The 20196-nt window shown below is 54.9% G+C and overlaps 2 protein-coding genes across 6 annotated transcripts; one reads left to right on the forward strand and one right to left on the reverse strand.

The window, feature by feature from the left end:
- The first annotated feature begins 6069 nt into the window (after positions 1–6069).
- MLST8 (MTOR associated protein, LST8 homolog) lies at positions 6070–10183 on the forward strand. Of its 2 annotated transcripts, none has more exons than XM_010992598.3 (9): positions 6070–6136; positions 6624–6826; positions 6996–7047; positions 7132–7294; positions 7742–7817; positions 7900–8052; positions 8978–9102; positions 9272–9435; positions 9553–10183. In XM_010992598.3, the coding sequence occupies exons 2-9, from the start codon at positions 6698–6700 to the stop codon at positions 9669–9671; spliced, it is 981 nt and encodes a 326-aa protein (XP_010990900.1). In that variant the 5' UTR covers positions 6070–6136; positions 6624–6697; the 3' UTR covers positions 9672–10183. The 2 variants fall into 2 exon arrangements, with proteins under 2 accessions (XP_010990900.1, XP_064334416.1); XM_064478346.1 differs by lacking the exon at positions 6070–6136 and adding an exon at positions 6269–6288.
- LOC105099711 (glycerol-3-phosphate phosphatase) lies at positions 10148–15547 on the reverse strand. 4 transcript variants are annotated; one of them, XM_064478344.1, is made up of 7 exons: positions 14833–15547; positions 14603–14733; positions 11250–11405; positions 10884–11039; positions 10695–10796; positions 10344–10497; positions 10148–10242 (listed from the first exon to the last, which is right to left on the reverse strand). In XM_064478344.1, the coding sequence occupies exons 1-7, from the start codon at positions 15470–15472 to the stop codon at positions 10148–10150; spliced, it is 1434 nt and encodes a 477-aa protein (XP_064334414.1). In that variant the 5' UTR covers positions 15473–15547. The 4 variants fall into 4 exon arrangements, with proteins under 4 accessions (XP_064334414.1, XP_010990902.2, XP_064334415.1 ...); XM_010992600.3 differs by lacking the exons at positions 14603–14733; positions 14833–15547 and adding an exon at positions 11554–11724 and having other exon boundaries at positions 11250–11378; XM_064478345.1 differs by lacking the exon at positions 10344–10497 and having other exon boundaries at positions 10179–10242.
- Positions 15548–20196: the final 4649 nt, after the last annotated feature.

Consider the following 20196-nt stretch of genomic DNA (forward strand, 5'->3'; position numbering starts at 1 on the left):
GCCAGGGGCTGGACACTGAGCCCCGACACGGCGGCGGCGCCAGGCAGAGCCTGAGAGAGGCTTGCAGAGGCTGCGGGACCCACGGAGGGAGGGACTCGAGGCAGTGGGCGGGCGGGGACCCAGGCATAGAGAGACCCGGGCACTGGCGGCACGGGAGCCCGCCCGCCGGAGGCTGTCAGACATTTCTGGCCCGTGGTTCCCGTGGGAGGTGTCGAGGGATTGTGAAGAGGAATCTCCCAATAATGAATTCAGTGTCAGGGAACCTGCCCCCCGCCCACCCTACCCCCGCCGCCGCCGCACCCTCCCTTCCACCAACTGCACCTTCTTGCCTTACAGCCTCTGGCTCTCTCCACAAACAATGCAATAGACCCCGCCTCAATCTGAACCCCAACCTCAGTGCACCCGCCCACTACCAACGGGGGTGTTACCTACCCCCACATCTACCACCAAGAAGGTCTCAGCTCCTCCATCCCCAGCACCAACTGGGGTGTAACTCTTCAGATCCACCACCAAGGGGACCTCAATCCCCCGCACCCAGCACCTATGGGGTCACAGCCCTGCCCAGCACCAATCTGAACCTCCATACAAGCCTACTCACCCTCTAACCTCCAGCCACAGTCTCTGGGAGCCCTACACAGGACAGACCTTCCCCCACAGGGGTCTCACCCTTCTGACCTCTTGGGTCTCAGTCTTGAGTCCTTGCCTTGTTATGGCTGCAACATTCTAGAGATAGACCAGTTGGGGTCTGTGTCCTGGCTCAGGTTCAGTTTCCTCATTTGCAGGGAGGGACAGATCATTACCCCAACCCATCAAGGTTGTTAGAACATTTGGTGAGGTTCACACAAATGATGGCCTGACTCCCCTCTTCCTGTGGCCCAGACCATCAAGCTGGTCCAGGAAGGAGGTGGCCAGAGTGTGGAGGAGGGGAAGCCACAGGCACTGGGATTTCCTGATCTGGGCAGCTGATCAGTACCCTCTATGGGGTCTCTTGTGAAGTTTAGGGAGCAAGTATAGGTGTCCCAGGGTGCGGGGCTCCCTGAGGGGGTCCTAAACCCAAGGGCCCTTCCCCTCACCCTTTATGGTGACTAATTCCTGGGCATCTGACCATGCTGGTCACTTCACAGATGAACTTGGACATACTGTGCCCTTTTTTACAATTGAAGAAAGTGAGGCTCAGAAAAGCCAAGTGACTCACCTGAGGTCCGCGAGTCTCCAGGTCATGAGTCTGAGATTTGAACCCACATCGGCCTCTGCATTTGTCTTAACTGGTTTGTCACTTTGTTTTTCTGAGTCTCGGTTACCCCTTCAAAAAATGGGGGAGTGATACCTCCCCTTAGATTATTTGAGGATTAATTGTGATGCTATTCAAAAAGTACTTCACAATGGAACTTAGTAAAATCTCAGCAAATAGCTTCTGTAGAAATTGTGATATTCCAGGGTCTCCTTACCTGGGCCATCTGAGTAGCAATTGTATTTTATTTATCTTTGTATCTGCAGAGCGTAGCAGTGTGTCTGGAACACAGGAAACACTACCAAAAAAAAAAAAAAAGCAATTATCCTTGCCATTATTTTTGGCTGGCTAAGGTAAACCACTCTGGCTTGAGCCTAACATTTGCAGGGCCTGGAGTAAAAGTACAGAGGCCCACACACCAAATGTTTAAGTATTTAAGTGTTATAAAGTGTTATAAATCATACTAATAACCTGTTAAATAAAATGTGTTCTGTCATTCTACCTTGACAAATATACTTTCCTCATGACCTGAAAGGCCAAGTTCCAATTTATCTTTTTTTTGTTTTTAAATTTCAGCTTTTTCCCCCTGTTTTTTTTGGGGGGGAGAGGTAATTAGGTTTATTTATTTATTTTAACTATGCATATAGGATTTATTATACAAATTAAGAGGGTAATTAAATTTAGATTATCAAAAGGTATTCAAAGCCTAAATTTAAAGAAAAAATGGTTTTCACCTACATGATTAACAGGAGTATATTATTATTTATTTTTAACAAAGGGTACTGGGGATTGAACCCAGGACCTTGTGCATGCTAAGCAGGCACTCTACCACTGAACTATACCCTCCCCCACCTCCAAGTCCCAATTTAGAATTATCAGGTGGGAAATGAGCTGGTCCCTGCCTATAGCTGCCTCACCTCCATTCTCTGCCCAGCTCCAGCTCCAACTATACCCAACAGTTACCTCTTTATCACTCCTCAGTCCTCTGGTGGGCATCTTGCTATGTGGTCCACTTGCTGGAGGACAGACCTGGGAAAAGAGTTGTACAGATTTTCCCAGATTCATCCTGGTAGGTGAGGCTAATGCCCTAGAAGGAGTCAGGAAGTCTTAAATCTGCTACTGACCAGCCTGGCAACCCTGGACCAGCTCCCTGCGCTCAGCTGCTTCATCTGTAAAATGGGCCAGCAGCTCTGCCTGCAACCCAAGGCTGATGAGGGGGCACATATGGAAGCAGAGATGTGTGTCTTCCTGGGGTCCTCTCAGCCTGGGGATGGGGACAACACTGCAGGCCAACTGCTCCTGCTGGGGGTATGAGGATGCAGAGGCATGGGACTTGGGCAGCCCTCCAGGAAGTCAGGCCTCCGAGGATGATCCCAGAAGGAGGGGCCGCTGAGCCAGCAGAATTGCTGAGGCTCAGCCTGGAGTAGAGCTAGTGGTTGCTTCGCTGCAGTCTGGGCTGGCCCCCTTCCCAGCTGCACAGCAACCTCCCCCTGGCAGCAGCACAAGCCCTGCTCCTGCCCACAGGCTGTGCGCCTGTTCAGGCACCCTCTGGTGCCCCTCCCAGCCTCCCCTCAGAGCCCTGGTGCCCAGCCCCTTATGTAGAAAATGAAGATGATGAGTGTACCCTGCTGGGAGCATGGAGTGCACTAGGTGCTGTGGTTTCTGTCATTCGCAGAGAGGCCACCTTTGTAAAGTGCTCAGCTGGTGTTTGGTATACAAGCAGGGATCAACAACCATGGGTCTTGTCTCCCCTTCCTGCCAAGCAGAGATGCTGGAGCTGCTCAGCCTGGGTGGGGAGACTGGCCTGGCCTCTCAGTTGGTCCTACCATGGGACATGTGAAGCCGTCCACCCAGAGTCCCCACAGAAAGGCAGACAGCTCATGGTCTGTCCCCTGGGCCACAGGTGGGACCCCACAGACATCCGGCTGAGTCTTCCCGCCATCCTGTGGCCCCATCCCTCTTTCCTGCTCTCAGGCTCTCTGGGTTTATATTGCTCTGGACATACTTCAGGTGCTGGGGTTCAAAGGGCTCTTCCTCTCCCAGCCTTTCCAGACCACATATTCATCTATCACATCCCAGAGCTGCCTGTGAGCCTGGTGGAGCTGCCCTGGGGGAGCGCCTGTACTTAGGAAGATGGAGAGGACGTATGAGGTGTGGGGGTAGCCTGGGAAGTAGTCACCTCAGCCAGAAGGGGCGAGGTCAGGGGAAAGCTGAGCCCAGCAGAATGGGTTCTGCCATCCTCCAGTGCCCTTGGATACGTGACTTTACATCCAGCCTCAGTTTTCTCATCTCTGAAATGGGGGTGGTTCCTCCTCAGCAGAGTCATTGTAAGGACCCAGTGCAGACTGGGTAAAATGCTCAGCACAATTTGGCAGTTCCTCAAAAAGTTAAACATGGAATTACCACATGGCACAGCAATTCTACTCCTAGTATATATCCAAGAAAAATTGAAATGAGTACTCAGAAAGGTACTTGTACAGAAAATTTCATTATAGCAGTATTTGTAATAGCCAAAAGGGGAAACAACTCAAGTGTCCATAAACAAATGGATGAATGGATAAATAAAATGTGGTCCATCCACACAATGGAATATTATTCAGCCCATAAAAAGTAATGAAGCATTGACACAAGCTACCTGGATAAACCTCAAAAACATTATGCCCAATGAAGGACGCCAGATACAATGAAATATCCAGAATAGGTAAATCCAGAGACAGAAAGATTACTGATTTCCAGGAGCTTAGGGTAGGAGGGATGGGGAAATGGGGAGTGAGTACTTAAGGGGCAGTGGTGGGGGTTTCTCTTGGGATAACTGAAATGTTCTGGAACTAGACAGAAGCAGTGGTTACACAACATCTTGAAAGTACTAAGTGCCACCGAATTGTTTACTTAAAAATAGTTACTTTCATGTTATGTGAATTTCACCTCAATTACAACAAAACACCCAGTATAACACCCTGTACAGAATAACTCTTCAAAATGCTATGCAAGGTGCTTAAAACACTAGGAGTTCAGCAGGTGAGGAGGTAGAAGTGGAGCATCCTAACCATGGAAAAGGGTTCAAAGACAAGGGTGTGAGGAATTCACTCTGGCTTCATGGAGCACATGGCTTGTGGAACAGAGAGGAGGGAGCTGCGGGGCCTGGGAGTCCAGAGGGGGACGGGGACCCCTTCAGGCTGCTAACAGGGCTCAGACTTAGGTTTTCAGAAGACCTCTGTAATGAGGACAGCTTGGAGTGGGCAGGAGTGGGTGTGGGGGACTGTTCTGGGAGAGGGGACAGTGACCCACTGGATCCTGCCTAGCTGTCACACACCGGTGGGCACTAAACACAGAAGGGGAGGCCTTTTGGAGTGGGTCCATGATGAATGGTCTTGGCCATGGAAAGTGGAAGTGTCCACAGACAAAGTCAAACACGGAGCTGGATGTGAGCTGGAGACAGGGTGGAAAGGCCCCAGGGTAGAGATGGTACTGAAAGCCCCAGAGGGTGGGCAAGAACCCTCAGAGAGAGTGTGGAGACAGGAACTCTGGAGGCTACCAGCCTTTAGGGGCAGAGAAAGAGACTGCAAGAAGGTGGGTGATGGTGACAGCTTTTCAGGAACAGTGCTGTCAACCACTGTGCAGACAGACGTGATAAGATGCAGAAGAAAAAGTATCTACTGTGTTTGGTGGTGTGAGATGACTAGTGACCTTGTGAAGTTTTCATTGGAGAGCTGGGGGTCAAAGACATGACAGTGGGTCAGGCAGTAAGTGAGAAGTGAGAATGGCTCTTTGAGAGTGTGGGGTGGAAGAAATTAATTTGGGGCTGTTTCGTGGTGCTTAAAGGTTGAGGGGAAGGAAAGAGGGGAGTTGGGGAAGGGACAGGAAGGAAGATTCCCAGGACCCAGGGCCTGGGTGGATGGGCAGGGGACATGGCCTTGGTCAAAGGGCCAGAAGAAGGAAGGAGGGTGCAGCTGCATTTGTAAGCCTGCTGGGAGGAAACCGTGAGAGAGCCAGTCTCAAGGACTCTCTTTTCCTGTGAAAGAGGGTGAGGCCACGTACATAGAGTGTGGGAGGGCTAGAATGAAAAAGAAGGCATGAGGGACCCCAGTTTTGGAGGGGTCACTGTGATTAGTGAGGGTACTGGAGGGTCAGCCTGGGGCTGGACAGGCCTGAAAGGGACGGGACTAGGGTTGCTTGATCTAGCAAATAAAATTTCATGGCACTTACCCACATTTCAATTTCACATAGCCAATGAAGAACTTTTCAGTACAAGTATATCCCATGCAATATTTGAGATATACTTAAGGAAAAAAACTTGTTGCTTATCTAGATAAACAAGATTATACTGTATAGCACAGGGAAATATATACAAAATCTTATGGTAGCTCACAGAGAAAAAAATGTGACAATGAATATATATATGTTCATGTATAACTGAAAAATTGTGCTTTACACTGGAATTTGACACAACATTGTAAAATGATTATAAATCAATAAAAAATGTTTAAAAATATTTGTTGCTTATCTGAATTCAAATATAACTGGGTGTCCTGTAATTTACCTGGGGATCCTAGCGCGGAGTGGGGATCAGGGGATGGATGGGAAGAAGGGGATGGCACCACCCCGCCTTGATATGCAAGCCTGGAAAATGGGTAGCTGTCTCAGAAGGGTGGGGTGCCCGAGTGGGGAGAAGGCTGTGGTCGCTGCTTTCGTCCATCTCGCGCCAACAGGTAGCCCAGAGGACTGTACTGGTTTTTCCTGGGAGACTACCAGAATTGTAGTCTCGTCCCGTCCCCCCTCTTATACGTCCCGTGGTGTCGCCCTAATGGCCCATCGATAACTCTACGCTCGGCCACGGCCTCTATCGACTCGTTCCGGCTTCGCTTGCCGTCCTGGGCCGCGGCGGAGCGCAGAGCCGCGTGTAAGGTACGGAGGGCGTGGGACGAGGGCTGGGAAGCAGCTTCCAGTGGCCAGGAGAGCGCGCCCGGGGGAAGCTGGTCCAGTGGGACGGAGTCAGGGCGATCGGCCGAGCACCGGGGAGCTAGAGGGCCCAGCCAGAGAGCGCCCCCTCCCATCAGGTCCCGCCACCGGCCTGTTACGCATGCGTTCAGGCTTTCCTCTCCGGCCCGTCTGCCGACCTGCGTACGCACGGCCCGCCCCTGCGGCAGAGCGGCGCCTTGGACGTGACTGCCCCCTACCGGTCGCGAGTAGGATGGCGTTCCGGGCTGGCTTCGTGGGGCGGGGAACGGAGCGCGCATAGATGCTCAGAGCTGTCACGCGTGTCCCGTCTCTTAGCCTCAGTTTCCCTATATCTGAAATGAGAATGATTATGTTTTTCCGCACCGAGTAATCTGTTGTAGTCTATTTAGGACATACAGGGTATTCCCTAAATACTCTTTTCTCTCTCCTCCAGATGCTCTAATCTTTGACTCCTGCCGGTCGGACCTCGGGCTCTGTGTAGGCCCGAGTCTTTCAAGCACCTACACCATGAACACGTCTCCAGGCACGGTGGGCAGTGACCCGGTCATCTTGGCCACTGCCGGCTATGACCACACGGTGCGGTTCTGGCAGGCCCATAGCGGGATCTGTACCCGAACGGTGCAGCATCAGGACTCTGTATCCTCCGCTGGGGAGATGGGGATGGTGGTGCTGGGCAGGATGTCTGGTGGGGATAACAGCTTGGGCAAAGGCCTGGGGTGGGAAGGATGCAGCATCTGAGCCAGACGGTGGAGACTTCAAGGGTCCCTGGCCCCAGGGCTTTGTTCATCCTCCTTAACAGACTCAGCAAGTGAATGCTCTGGAAATCACACCAGACCGCAGCATGATCGCTGCTGCAGGTACCTATACCTTCGACTCTAACCCCTTATTTCTGATAGGTTGATCTAGGCACACCTAAACTCCAGTTCGGCCTGTGCCCCTAGGTTACCAGCACATTCGTATGTATGATCTCAACTCCAACAACCCCAACCCTATCATCAGCTACGACGGGGTCAACAAGAACATCGCATCTGTGGGCTTCCACGAGGATGGCCGCTGGATGTACACGGGTGGGGAGGACTGCACAGCCCGGATCTGGGACCTCAGGTGTGGGGTGCTGGGCAGAAGGGGCCTGCTGCCAGGTGTGTGAGGGTGAGGGCCAGGCCGAGAGACTGTGTTAGGTCAGGTTCCCATCAAGCAGAGGCTGAGACGGGGTTTTCTGTGCAGGTGATTTATTGAGGGTAGCAGAGGAAAGCAGGATTGGGCAGGGATGAAGACACACAAAGATGACTATAGCCTCAGCCTGATCCCACAGGGAGCTCTGAGATGAACTACATCAAAGAGCAAGTCCTGCCTTAAGGCAAGGGGCCACCCTTTATGCCCCTTCTGAGTCAGTCATTGTCTTCAGGCTGCCCCTGGGGAAGGCTGAACCTCCCATGAGATAAGACAGCTCCCATCATAGAGGGACAAGGCTTAATGGCCAGGGAAAGGGCACCTGGGGGGGGGGGCACCAACAGCATCCACTACACATGGAGTATGTCCTGCACCTCGAAGGTCCCGGAACCTGCAGTGTCAGCGGATCTTCCAGGTGAACGCACCCATTAACTGCGTATGTCTGCACCCCAACCAGGTGAGGGGTACACACTGGGGTGGGCACGCTGGAGCTCTGGAGGGCAAGGATCCTGCTCTTCCTCACCCCCCCTGCACCTCAGGCAGAACTCATCGTGGGTGACCAGAGCGGTGCCATCCACATCTGGGACTTGAAAACTGACCACAACGAGCAGCTGATCCCAGAGCCTGAGGTCTCTATCACATCTGCCCACATCGACCCCGATGCCAGCTACATGGCAGCGGTCAATAGCACAGTGAGTCCTAGATGGGGGAGGAGGGGTAGTGGGGGCAGCTCAGCACCCAGCTCCTTATCTGTCTCGTTTCCTGAAGGTGGGCTCATTCCCCTGAAGTCCCTCTAGCCCCTCCCCTTCCCCCACAGTCCTACTTCCCTGTCCTGGGCTCTACCTCTGACCCAGCCACCAAAGCCAGAAACTTGAGTGTCACTCCTGATGCCACCACTTACTACTTGCCATAGCCCATCCAGCAGTCCAGTCACTTCCATCTCCAGAATCTCACAAGTCTGTCCGTCTCCCTTTCTCCTCCCTGTCTCCTCCTGATCCAACTTTCCTTTGTCTCTCCTGACAGCAGTTGCAGCCTCTCTGGCTTCCTTCCCTCCTTTATGACCTTCCCCTGCCCCTAATCCATTCTCCCTCTGCTACCAGAGCATCGTTCAGTAGTACTAGTCTGAGGATTGTATCCTCCCCCTGCGTTAACTCCCAGATGCCCCAGGCTCCTTACCAGGGCCTCTGGACACTGTGGTTTGACCCCAGGACTCCTGTCCAGCCTCATTACCTCCCTTTCACGTCCATTAAATCTCAGTGATCACTTGTCCCACAGCCTCCCCAGACTGGCCACTTCCAAGCCCTTTTCCTGCTGTTCCCTCTTATCTGGTGCCCTCCACCCATCTTGTTCTTCACATCCTGTTGACCAGCAGTATCCTTCAGGAAGGTCAGGCATGGCCTTCTGCTCTCAGCCCACCAGGAATGGCCTGTGGTTGGGGCCAGGTCTCCCAGGTGCTCCCTGCAGGCGGGACCAGATGTGCCTATCATAGGTCCTCTGCCCCTAGATCCACAGTGTTGGATGGCAGCCCCTGGATCTGGGTCTTACCGCTGGGGTGTCCTTCCCCAAGTGTCATACTGGAGGTTCCAGGCCTCCCGTGATTTCCCTCCGACCCCGCAGGGGAACTGCTATGTCTGGAATTTGACCGGGGGCATTGGCGACGAGGTTACACAGCTCATCCCCAAGACCAAGATCCCAGCGCACACCCGCTATGCCCTGCAGTGCCGCTTCAGCCCGGACTCCACGTGCGTGCAGGGCCTGGGGGGCTGGGAGCCCTCGGATGACTGCAGGGAGGAAGGGACATGCCTAGGGCTAGGGGCCTGATGTGTTGGGGCCTGCGTGGTGGATGTCAAGGGGGTGCATGATGGGAGTGGCTGTTGAGGACACCCCTGTCATGCTCACACCCACGCCCAGGCTCCTTGCCACCTGCTCGGCTGACCAGACGTGCAAGATTTGGAGGACGTCCAACTTCTCCCTGATGACGGAACTGAGCATCAAGAGCAGCAACCCTGGAGAGTCGTCCCGAGGCTGGATGTGGGGCTGTGCCTTCTCAGGGGACTCCCAGTATATAGTCACCGGTAAGCCCCGCCCACCCTGCCTCCCCACCCCTGCTGGCCCAGACACTGCTGCTTGGCTGCTTGGGAGCTGGCCTGGCCTGGGGCTGCACCCTGAGCCTCCACTCTCCCTCCCTGCAGCTTCCTCCGACAATCTGGCCCGACTCTGGTGCGTGGAGACGGGAGAGATCAAGAGAGAGTACGGAGGCCACCAGAAAGCTGTCGTCTGCTTGGCCTTCAACGACAGCGTGCTGGGCTAGCCTGTGTCACCTTGGGATTGTAGGCAGCCGTCCAGGTGGCACCAGCTGGTTGTCTGTGTTCAGCTGCCCAGGTCAGAGTGAAACCCTATGGGCTGGCCTCTACCATCCCCAGCTGACTGACCTACCCTGGCTCCCTTGGCCAGACTAGACTGGCCATGCCAGTCCACTATGGGACTCTCTCAGCCCCAGTTGCTTAATCTGGATGTGACAGAGCTCAGGATCCTACCCTACCCAGCCTGCATTCCCTTTGGAAATTCTGGACCCACAGAGCCTAGAGCCACTGAGAGGGGTCCGCCCACCCCCAGGCCAGCGCCTCCCCCTTTCCCTCCCTGTTCCTGTTCCGTGTCCTGAGGCCACAGAGTATACCATCATGGCCAGGTGGAGTGGTTTATTAGCTCCGCCAGCAGTCGCCCTCCACAAGACTGGTGACAGGGCCGGCCAGCTGGCTGGCCTGTGGGGCCGGTCCAGGCCGGGGCTTAGTCCGGGAGGTAATAAAAGCAGACTGACACGCAGATGTTGCTCGGGAAGCAGATGTCGATGCACAGGTAGATCAGCCGCTGCCTCTGGGGACCTGGGGGGAGGAGCCTCCGTGAACCCCAAAGGGCTCTTCCCCTTCACCCCAGACTGTCCTGTGGGAGCCCAGGCCTCTCCACACGGCCTGCCCCAACTCACCCTCTGCTCGTCGGGCCCAGTAAATGGGGGTCTTCCCACAAAGGTGCTGCACGGAAGCCCCAACCCGGGCGGGGTCCACCTTACGGCTCCCGAGCACCGCCAGCAGCTCCTGGGCATAGTGGGTGTCCTGGCTGGGGCTGTGAGTCCCTTGGGGCTGCAGGGAAGGACACTTGCACTACCCCTGGCTGGGTAGGGCCCAGGCTTCCCTGGACGTGCTGGCACTGTGCTGGCCCTGCCCAGCTCTTGTCAGCAGCCTCAGCCAAGTGAAGATAGAGCTTCTGCTCCCCTGAAACTGGAGACCCTGGTTGTACACAGTTCCCTTTGTCTGGCCCCTGGCTGGAAGCTCCTTACCCGTGAGGTATTCACCAGCAGCTGCAGGGTCTCGCGATCTTGGGGTTCCATCAGGCGAAGGAAGCAGGCCGGGTGCTCGGCGGGGCGGTAACAGACGTAACCCTAGGGAGGCAGGTAGGTGAGGCAGGGCCACCTGAACGTCCCTGGGCAGTGACCCCCCCCCAACCCCTCCCTGCCAAGCCCACTCACACTCTGCCCGTCGAACAGCACCGCCCAGCTGTGGTTGCTCTGAGCTGGGGTCACCCTGATGGTTGCCACGTTCTGGGCTACATCCACCTGTTCAGTTTGGTTGGACCGGGGCACCCTGGGGCTTGGGAGGGTCAGACGGAGCATGTGCAGTGGTGGCTGAGAGGGGGAAGCTGGAGCTCAACTAGGCAGGCTGGGGCAGCCCCCCGACACCCCCTCAGCCCAGCTGCGAGGCCTGACCCCTCCACCCCTCTGGTCCTCCTGCTGTCTGCTTTCAGCTCTGGCCCCACTGTAGGACTAGGATGTGCTGGCCTTTCCTCCCCCTTCCCACTCTCTGTGTCCCTGCCCGGGTCCTGAGGAGGGGCTTACCTTGGAAGGGCTGTGAGCGAACCCAAGAATCCCTCCAGCCACAGCCCCGGCGGTGGCCAGTGCCAGCAGCAGCAGCAGCAGCAGCAGGCCTGGAGCTTTCCAGCCCCCATGGCAGGGCTTCGTCTTCACCTGGAGGCACACTGTAGTCAGTGGGGCCTGCGGCAGAGACCAGGGAACAGGCTGGCTCAGGGAAGGTAGGGGCTGAGGAGGTATGGGAGGTGGATGCCGTACTCCTGTCCCTTAACCAGGGCACGTCCTGGGTCTTTGTCCTAGGAGAGGGCACTGGATGGTGGGAGGCACTCACCCCGACAGGCCCAGGCCTGGGGCTCTCCGCACGGCAGCTCCCCTGCTCCATGCTGCAGCCCTGGTGACAATGCGCTGATTGTCTGCTGCCCCTTGGAGTCAGCCTGGGGAAACCTCAGGATGCCTCTGATGAGCCAAACAATTGTCCTGGCCCCCTCCCCTCCTGACCCCACTGCCTCCTCCCCAGCCCAGCTACCTGATACTCAGGTCAGAGACAGGGCACCTGGGGAGGGCTGCTTGTCTCTGTGCCTGGCTCTCCCAACACCTGGCCTGTGCACAGGGATCTGGTAGGGCAATGAGTGCATGGCCATGTGGCAGTCAAGTCCGTGGCTGGCATGGAGGGTAGTCCAGGCCTGGCCAAGATGACATTAGAAAGCCTTGTTGAGGACAGATTTACTTTTTCTTCAAGAAGCCTTTTTCTAGTCTCTTGGGTGACCACTGCATTTCCAGGACTGGGCATGGGGCCTGGCATATAGTGAACCATCCACAAGTGCCTGTTTAGTGAATGACTGATCTGGGACTCTGTGCTGCATCCCTTTCCCCTCTGGGCACCCTGGCTGTTTCCCAGCTCCCAACATAGGATGGGCTGACAGGCATTGCACAGGTGCACGCTAGAGACCAGGATGGCTTCCAGGAGGCCCCACTGGTAAGGGCAGCCTACTGGAACCTCCTGCATAGCCCAGCATGGTTAGGTCAGCCTCCAGTCCATCAGCCCCTGCCCTCCTGAGTGTGGCTTTTTGTAACTGAACGGTGCCAGGCATTTACAGCTGCTTGATGCTGTGGATTCCAACACTTGGTCCCTGCCCTGGAACTGGCTGCTTTTAGGACCTGCATGTCCTCCACCAGCTTCCCCGTGACCCTCTCCTACTCTGGTTTTCTTTTGTGCCTTCTTCCTGATTCTTCAGAGTCTGCCTCTCTGCAGTGGGCCTGAGATGGGGTGGAGTTGCTGTGGTCAGCACCCCAACTCTGGAATTGGAATCCCAGAATGGCCTTCTACTGAGTGTAACCCTCCCACCCCTACCCCCGCCCGCGGCAAGACAGCTGCACCATTTGTGCAGAGCTGCCGTCCAGGTGAAAGAAAGGAACACCAGAGTCAGCGCGCGTCTGAGAGTTTAATACACCTTTGGGTTCACACAGTGCAACAGGGGTGGAGACAGGGTGCACAGGGCCCCCCAGGCTGCTGCCCAGCAGAAGAGGTGTCGCTGGCTGCTGCATCTGCCGCGTGCTCCTGGTGTGGGTGACAACGCCCTGACAGGCCTGCTCAATATCCAGACCCACCTTGAGCCGACCTCGCAGAGCCAACGTCAGCACCACCAGCCTCACAGGCGCCAGCTGCCCTCGCGCTGCCCGCAGTGGAGTCAGAACACCAGATACTGACACCTGGGAGGAGCTGAAGGCTCAGGACACCCTTTATTGCTCTGAGAACTCTGAAGGAACACTGTGACTATGGGGCTGGAAGAGAAGCCACAGGCTGTGGGCAGATGCCACTGGGTGCAGGGTGAGGCGCCAGGAAGAAGTCGGCCAAAAGGAACAGCTTCCCAGGCCCTACCCTACAAGTGCTGCCGGAGAATCTGCATGTCAGGCCTATTCTCAAAGGTCAGCAACTCAGGGAACAGGCAGAAAAGGCCACAGATCTGTGCCAAGAACCCTTGGCTAGCTGGTGGAGCCTGCCATTCCTCCAGCTGGCCACTGACAAGGGACTTTAGGGTCAAGACATGTGACCTCACAGACCACTGGCATATAATACCCACCCCAACCAAGAGAATAGGAAGACAGGAAGAGAGGTTGGATGCTTTGTAAAAGGACTTCCTGTTTTGAGGGACACTTCTTTCCTCCCTGCACCCAGAGGGAGCCTTGGGTGACAGGCATTTCCTTGGCCAGCACATGCCTTTAGCTGTACTGCTGGCTGCGGGGCATGGAGACTTCTTCAGTGGGATTTTCCCTATGAGACAGAGCACAGCTATTAATCAACACACTTATGATTTAATCTCGCCACTTGACAAAGTTGTTCAGAAGTTTAAAAAAAAATTTTTTTTCTTGTACCAACACTGCTCTGAGCTACCTGCAGCAGCCCAGAGTTCAACGAAGGCATTCATGCCCTCTTGGCTGCTCAGCCAACAATATGCTCAGTCCACATCCCCTGGGTGTCTGTGCACATTTGAGAAAGCCAAGGTTTAGTTGGACTTGAGTTTATAGAACTGCACAACCGTATGAGGAGTGCCAGCCTTGGGTATCTGAAACGGAACAGATACTCAATTGTGACATCAGAGTGGTTTTTAAGGAAGTGTGGTATGGTGGTGGTAAGAGCAGCACCCCATACCCCACGGACAGGGAGACACCACCTGGGAGCAGCCCTCTCCCCCATTCCCACCCTGCAGGTGAGCTGATAGGCAGCAGGCTCCCCTGCTGATGACCACACCGATGGGGCCCTGGGTTGGGCTGTACAAGTTTCTCACAAGAGTCAAAATAATCAGCCCCTCCTTCCCTTTAATCCCTGAAATTTTCAATAAAATACATGATACTCCTAGACCCACCTCAGTCCCATCAGCAGGCCCTGAGGTTATAAGAATCCTGGACATAGGCTAAACCCAAGGTCAAGGCCAACTGGCACCTAAGGCCCAGGACCCCCACAATGCCCTCCAAGCTTAAAAGTGCATCTTAAAATACAAGCATTTGTAAACAAAATCGCCCCCCAAACACTTACTTACAAGGTTAACAACTAGTGCCTTTGCTTAACTCCAAGTATACTCTTTGAAGCCACCTAGCTGAGTGATGCTTATGTCCCACCTATTAATTTGGGTAAGTGATTTTCAAATTTTTTTTTTTTTATTCTGGAGATTAAAGACACTATATCTTTAACCTTGAAGGGCAGGCAAAAGGTCGGCTATGCTGTCAACATAGAAGTCAGGGACCATTTTCTTCTTAGACATGCAGTCGCTTTCCTGATTACTCTTCACATCCCCTAGAGTGGAGACCCCAGTGAGGGTCAGGATGGTCTTCAGACCACAGGTGACGCCCAGGAGGATGTCTGTGTCCAAGCGATCACCCACCATGACGGTGCGCTCCGGGTTGATGCCATATTCCTGGGACACGCAGTCGAAGATGAAGCGGCTGGGCTTCCCTATGATGTCGGCTTGGCGCTGGGCGGCCATCTCCACGGCTCGGACCAGACAGCCCGTACCTGCGAGGCGGAGAGGGAGGGGAGGAGAGTGCCCGGGGTCAGAGGACGGGAGGGGCTGGCCGCCCGCCCTCCAGCCTTCCGCCCCCAGGGCGCACGGACCCGCGATGAAGCGGCCGTTCTCCAGTGGGAGCCGGTTGTCCATGTTGGTGCCCACGAGCAGGCAGCTGGGCTGCTGCAGGTAGCGCACGGCCTTGGTGAGCTTCATGTAGCTGAAGTGCGGGTCGAATCCCACCACCACGGCGCGCACATCGGGCTCGAGCGGTGCGTCCAGCCAGGCGCTGGGGGAGTCGCCCTGCAGAGGCTCGGGCCCCACGCCCACGCAGGCGACGCCCACGGCCTCCAGCTCCGCGGCCAGGGCCGCGCTGCCCAGCACGTAGGCCTTGGGGGCCGGCGGGCCGGCTAGGCGCTGGCGCAGGTAGAGCGCGGTGCAGTAGGCCGTGCCGAAGATTTCGCTGCTGGCGCCAGGCCCCGCCGGGCCGCCGAAGCCCAGGCGCCGCAGTTTCTCGGCGTAGGCCTCGCGGGTCTTGCTGCTATTGTTGGTGATGAAGCCGAGGCGCTTGCCGCGGGCCCGCAGCGCCGTCAGGGCCTCGGGCGCGCCGGGCACTGCTGTCTCACCGCGCCACAGCACGCCGTCACAGTCAAACAGCACCGTGTCCACGTCGGCCAGCAGCACCTGGGCCCGCTCGGCGCTCAGCCGCACGCAGCGGGCGTCGTCGCCGCCGGCCTCCGCTTCCGCCATAGCCGCCTGCCGCTGCCGCCACCGGCTGCAGCCGCCGCCCGCCGCCGCCACCGGCCACCCGCTCCTCGTAGCAGCCGCCCGCTGCTGCGCCCGCCCCGCCCCCGGCGCGCTCATTGGCCCCGCGCCTACCGCGTGCCGCCCATTGGACATCGCCTGCGCCAATCCGCCCCCGCCTCCCCCGGGCTGCGGAAGTTCAGCGCCAACCGTCGCGGGCCGACGCGGAGGGGCGGGTGGCCATTGGCTGTCGGGCTCTGGGCGCCCTGGTGATTGGCTGGCAGGGAGCCAACCGGCATTCTGCGTGGAGCGCTCACTGCGGAAATTCGGCGGAGGAGCCCGAGAGTTGGCGCAGGACGTCGGGCAGCTGCTCATTAGCGGAAGCGGCGCAGCTCACCCATTGGAGGCTCGTGGTCAGCCTAGGTGACGGAAGCCCTTAATCGAGTGACCCCGGGCTGGGCTAGCTGCTGACTGGCTGGCTTGTCTCCGATCTTGCGGGCGGGGCTCTCCGTAGGGGCACGGCGGGAGGCGGGGGTCGCTGCCCCTGTTTGGGCCGTAGTCACGTCCACACTTATGCCGGGGCGGCGCTGGGCGGTGCCCTCTGCCCGGGACACGCTCCGGACGAAGTGTCTGCGCGTGGGCGGGTTACGGCCATTACTGAGATTCAGCCCAGGGCTCCTTCCCAGCAAGCTTAGCGGTCTCATTTCCAGTCCTTTTCAAATACTCTTTCCGTGTTCCTTAGTGGTCATGTGAACGAGTAATTGCAAGGCAGTGGGATTTGGGTCTCAGAGAAGGACACTAGTGTCTAGAACACAGCACTCAATTGGCCGCTATCACTATCATCATTAGGTATTATTAACTTTTATTGAGGCAAAACATAAAGTGCATAAATCTTAAGTGTGCAGCTTGGTGGAATTTTTACATACCTATATGCCTGTGTAAACACAATCCAGATCAAGATATAAATCTTACCATCATTCCAGGAAGTTCCTTCAAGTCAGTATCCAGTCAATAGCAGATACCTCTCCCCCAACCACTTTTCTGACTCCTGTCACAGAGTGAGTCACAGCTTCCTTTGCCTGTTCCAGACCATCTTAACATCAGGATCTCACCCTGGGTACCCCTCTGGGTTTTGCTTCTTTGGATCAACATAATGTCTGTGAAATCCATTCTCAGTTTTTATTTGTTTGTTTGTTTAAGTTACCTCGTGGGCCATTGTAAGAATATACTCCTGTTTGTCTGTTCTCCAGGTGATGGACATTTGGGTTGTTTACAGTTTGGGGCTATTGTAAATGATGTCCCTATGAAGCTTCTGGTTCTACACACTCATTTGTGTTTGTAGGCCCTCATTTCTCTTGGGGGTAAATACTTAGGAGTGGAATTTCCAGTTCATAGAGTAGGTGTGTGTTTATTATTAGTTTCACAGGTGGCAGAACAAGAGATTCCTGAGACCCTATCCTGTGCCAGGTGATCCAGACCCCCAACTCCTAGTGCGTCAAACCCCTGCTCCTCTCTTGGGCCTCAGGTCTCCAGGAAGTCTACTCTGGACCCCTCTCACCCCTAAACCCATAAGATAAAGCCAGTAACCTTAGTTCCTTTAGGGATCTGCTTATTCTTTTGGTCTCAGCTGGGAACTCCTGGAGGGCAGGGGCCATGGCCCAAAAGGGCAGGGTTTGCAGTGTTCCTGCCTGCTGCAGCCACCTCCAAGGAGGGGAGCACCTTCCCTGCTGTATCTTCCCACTCAGTTTTGTTGGTGGAACTGATCCTGGGAAGAACTGAATTTGACAGAAGATCACAAATCCTGCTTTACCCACCCAGAAACATTCAGTGTGTGTGGTACACTGGCTAGAATGGGAAACACTGCTCTGTCCAGACATAGGCTGGCTGGCGCAATACTTGCATGGTTGCCTTGGTTTACTGGGTACTCAGCAAGCATCTAGGCACTGAGCTCTGCTCCTTACCTGCATTACCTTGTCAGAATCACAGGACAACCCTGAGAGACAGGGACTATTAGTATCCTCATGTATAGATGAGGAAATTGAGCCACCAACTGGACAATGCAGAGTTGCAGTTAAATTCAGTTGTGACCCCAAAGCTGAGCTCCGTTTGTTTTAACATCCCCTGTAGGCACAGTGGGAGAGGTAGAACGGCCAGTATCAAGAGAGGGGATGGCTATGGCCAAGGTCCTGAAGAAGGCTGGAAGGTATGGTGTCCTTTATTGGGAAAAACTGCCCTTGGATGAGGTGCCCTGCATCTGGATGAGAGAGGAGCATATTAACGATCACGGTGCGTCCCTGACACACAGTAGGTGCTCAGTACAACCTGTGAATGAAGAGTGCCAGGGTCTTCCCAAGTGAGGAAGCTATACCACAAGGGGAATGGGGCTTGGACTTAGGTGGTACAAGGACAGACCCTAATTTTAATAGCATTGCATGGATTTAAACTGCAGTAGAAAATACAAGTAGCCATTCAGTCTGTGTTTTCACAGATGTTATCATTTCTAATGAACTAAGCAAAAAAGGGGGTCATTGAAAAAGGACTGAAGTGGCAAAAAAAATTTGAATGCAACCTAAATAATCTTCAACATGGGATTGGTTAAATAAATTAAAATACATCCAAGGAATGGAGATTGGGCAGCCATCACAAAGGACAATGGGGTTCCTGGCAGGCTCTGGTCACAGGAAGTTCAGTATTGACTGTAAAACACACAGTGTGCAGGTGAAGCCCATGATGAGGGCAGGGTGGGGAAGAAGGCCACTTGGGGGAAGGGAGGCTTTGGGGAAGGGAGAAAGCCTTCCCCGGCCACTCTGCCTTCAGTGACTTCAGAACCATCCACTCCCATGCCTGCTGGTCTGCCTGGGCTCCAGCTGAGGCATGGCCCAGAGCTCATTAGGTCAGGATTCCCTTTTCTGACCCCCAGGGAGTATTCAGGCAGGAGCCCTGGCCTGTCAGGGGACAACTCTGTCCCACAGGCTCTGGAGCACAGAGCAGGGCAGGTGGCCTGTCTCCCCTGGACCAGCTCCTCCTCATGTCCTCATGTCCACCCACACCCAGGCTGTCCTCTTTTTTTGAAATCCTTCCCCACTCCATCCCTCTGGGGGTCTTCTTCTAGCTCTCTGATCCTGGCTTCCCCATTACCCCTCAGCATATCTTCAAGTGAAGTGTCCTCCCGGTCCTCTTCCCAGATGCCCCCCACATCCTTCATGCTCCACAAGCATACAGCTGCTCCTCCTCCCATTTGTCTCTCTCAGAGACCATCCATCTTGGATCTTCCTTTTCTGCCCAGCAGTCAGAGGGATCCTTCTGAAATGCTGACAATCACTCTCTCGGCTTAAACCCCTGCAACGGTGAGCAAGCCCCTTGCAGAAAGCAGCCCCATTGTTACCCTGGCCTGACCTCTGGTGATCTAACCTGTACCCCACACATCCCAGCCCATGCTAGGCCAAGGGTCCTCAGTTCCTCAGCTGGGCAGCTCCAGCATGGAGACAATCTCTTCTTGGTGCCTTTCCCAGGGCAGAGCTGCCTATTTTCTGCCTGGGGCCCTTGAGTCTGTGCTTGGTCTTCCCTGGAGATTGGCCTTTTGGAGGGAACTGGGTCTGATTCACCTGGGTTTCTGGAATCCAGCACTGGGCTGAGCCACAAAGAATAACTGTACTGGGAGAGCACGCACTGTGAGTCTAGGTTTCTAGGACTCTGGACAGCCGTGGGTTAGAGTCTTTGGTCTGCCCGTGGGCAAGTATCCTATCAAATCTGTGCCTCAGTTTCTGTAACTTCAAAATGGGCATAATTGGTATCTTAAATGAGATCCTGTAAAGCCCTTAGCTTCAAAGAGCTAAATACGACCTTTAAAAGAATAAAAGGAACTTGTACATAACAGCACTATTCACAACAGTAGAAAGGGTGGAAACAACTCAAATGTGCTAGATGAATAAATAAATCGATCTATCCATATAATGGAGTATTACTTAGCCATAAAAATGAATGAAGTTCTGCTGCATGCTACAACCTGGATGAACCTCAAAAACATTATTTCAAGTGAAGGCAACCAGATGCAAAAGACCACAGGTGTAATTCCATTTATATGAAATGCCCAGAAAAGACAAGTCTATAGAGAAAAAAAATGGTTGCCAAGGGCTGGGGGCAGGGGAGAATGGGGAGTGACTGCTAATAGGTACAGGTTTCCTTTTGGAATGATGACAATGTTCTGGAACTACGTGTCCATGCTGGTTGCACAACATTATGAATGTATTGTCACTAACGGTAAATTTCATGTGCTTATCACAATTCGAAAACTACAAAAGAATACAGGCTTAGTGAAGCTACCCGTGAGCCATCCCCAGCTCGGGTTTTCTCCTATGACTGGGGTCAACGATTAAAGGTTCTGCCCCCTACAGAGGAGGGTGGTGCGGCGCGGCGAGCATCACACTAGAGGTCCGAGCTGAAGCTGTACCCCGGCAGCAGCCCTCTCGAGCTGGGTTCCTGGCGGGGTACACGCGGCCGCAGCACCCGCCCAGGGGCAGTCCAGTGGAGCAGCCAGTCCACCTCGCCCCTCTCCTCCAGCTAGCAAGCCTTGAAGCGGCTTCCAGGTCCCAGCCCTAGGATCTTCAGGCGTGGCCACACCCCTACTGTGGCAAGGCGTGCCCCGCAGGTGATTCCCCCCGACTCCTCCCCTCCGCCTGTCAGTCGGCTCCGCCGTAACCACATCCTTCCCAGGAGTCCCGCCCTGTCTT

This window comes from Camelus dromedarius, chromosome 24 (assembly GCF_036321535.1).
Source record: "Camelus dromedarius isolate mCamDro1 chromosome 24, mCamDro1.pat, whole genome shotgun sequence".
Classification (NCBI taxonomy): Eukaryota; Metazoa; Chordata; class Mammalia; order Artiodactyla; family Camelidae; genus Camelus; species Camelus dromedarius.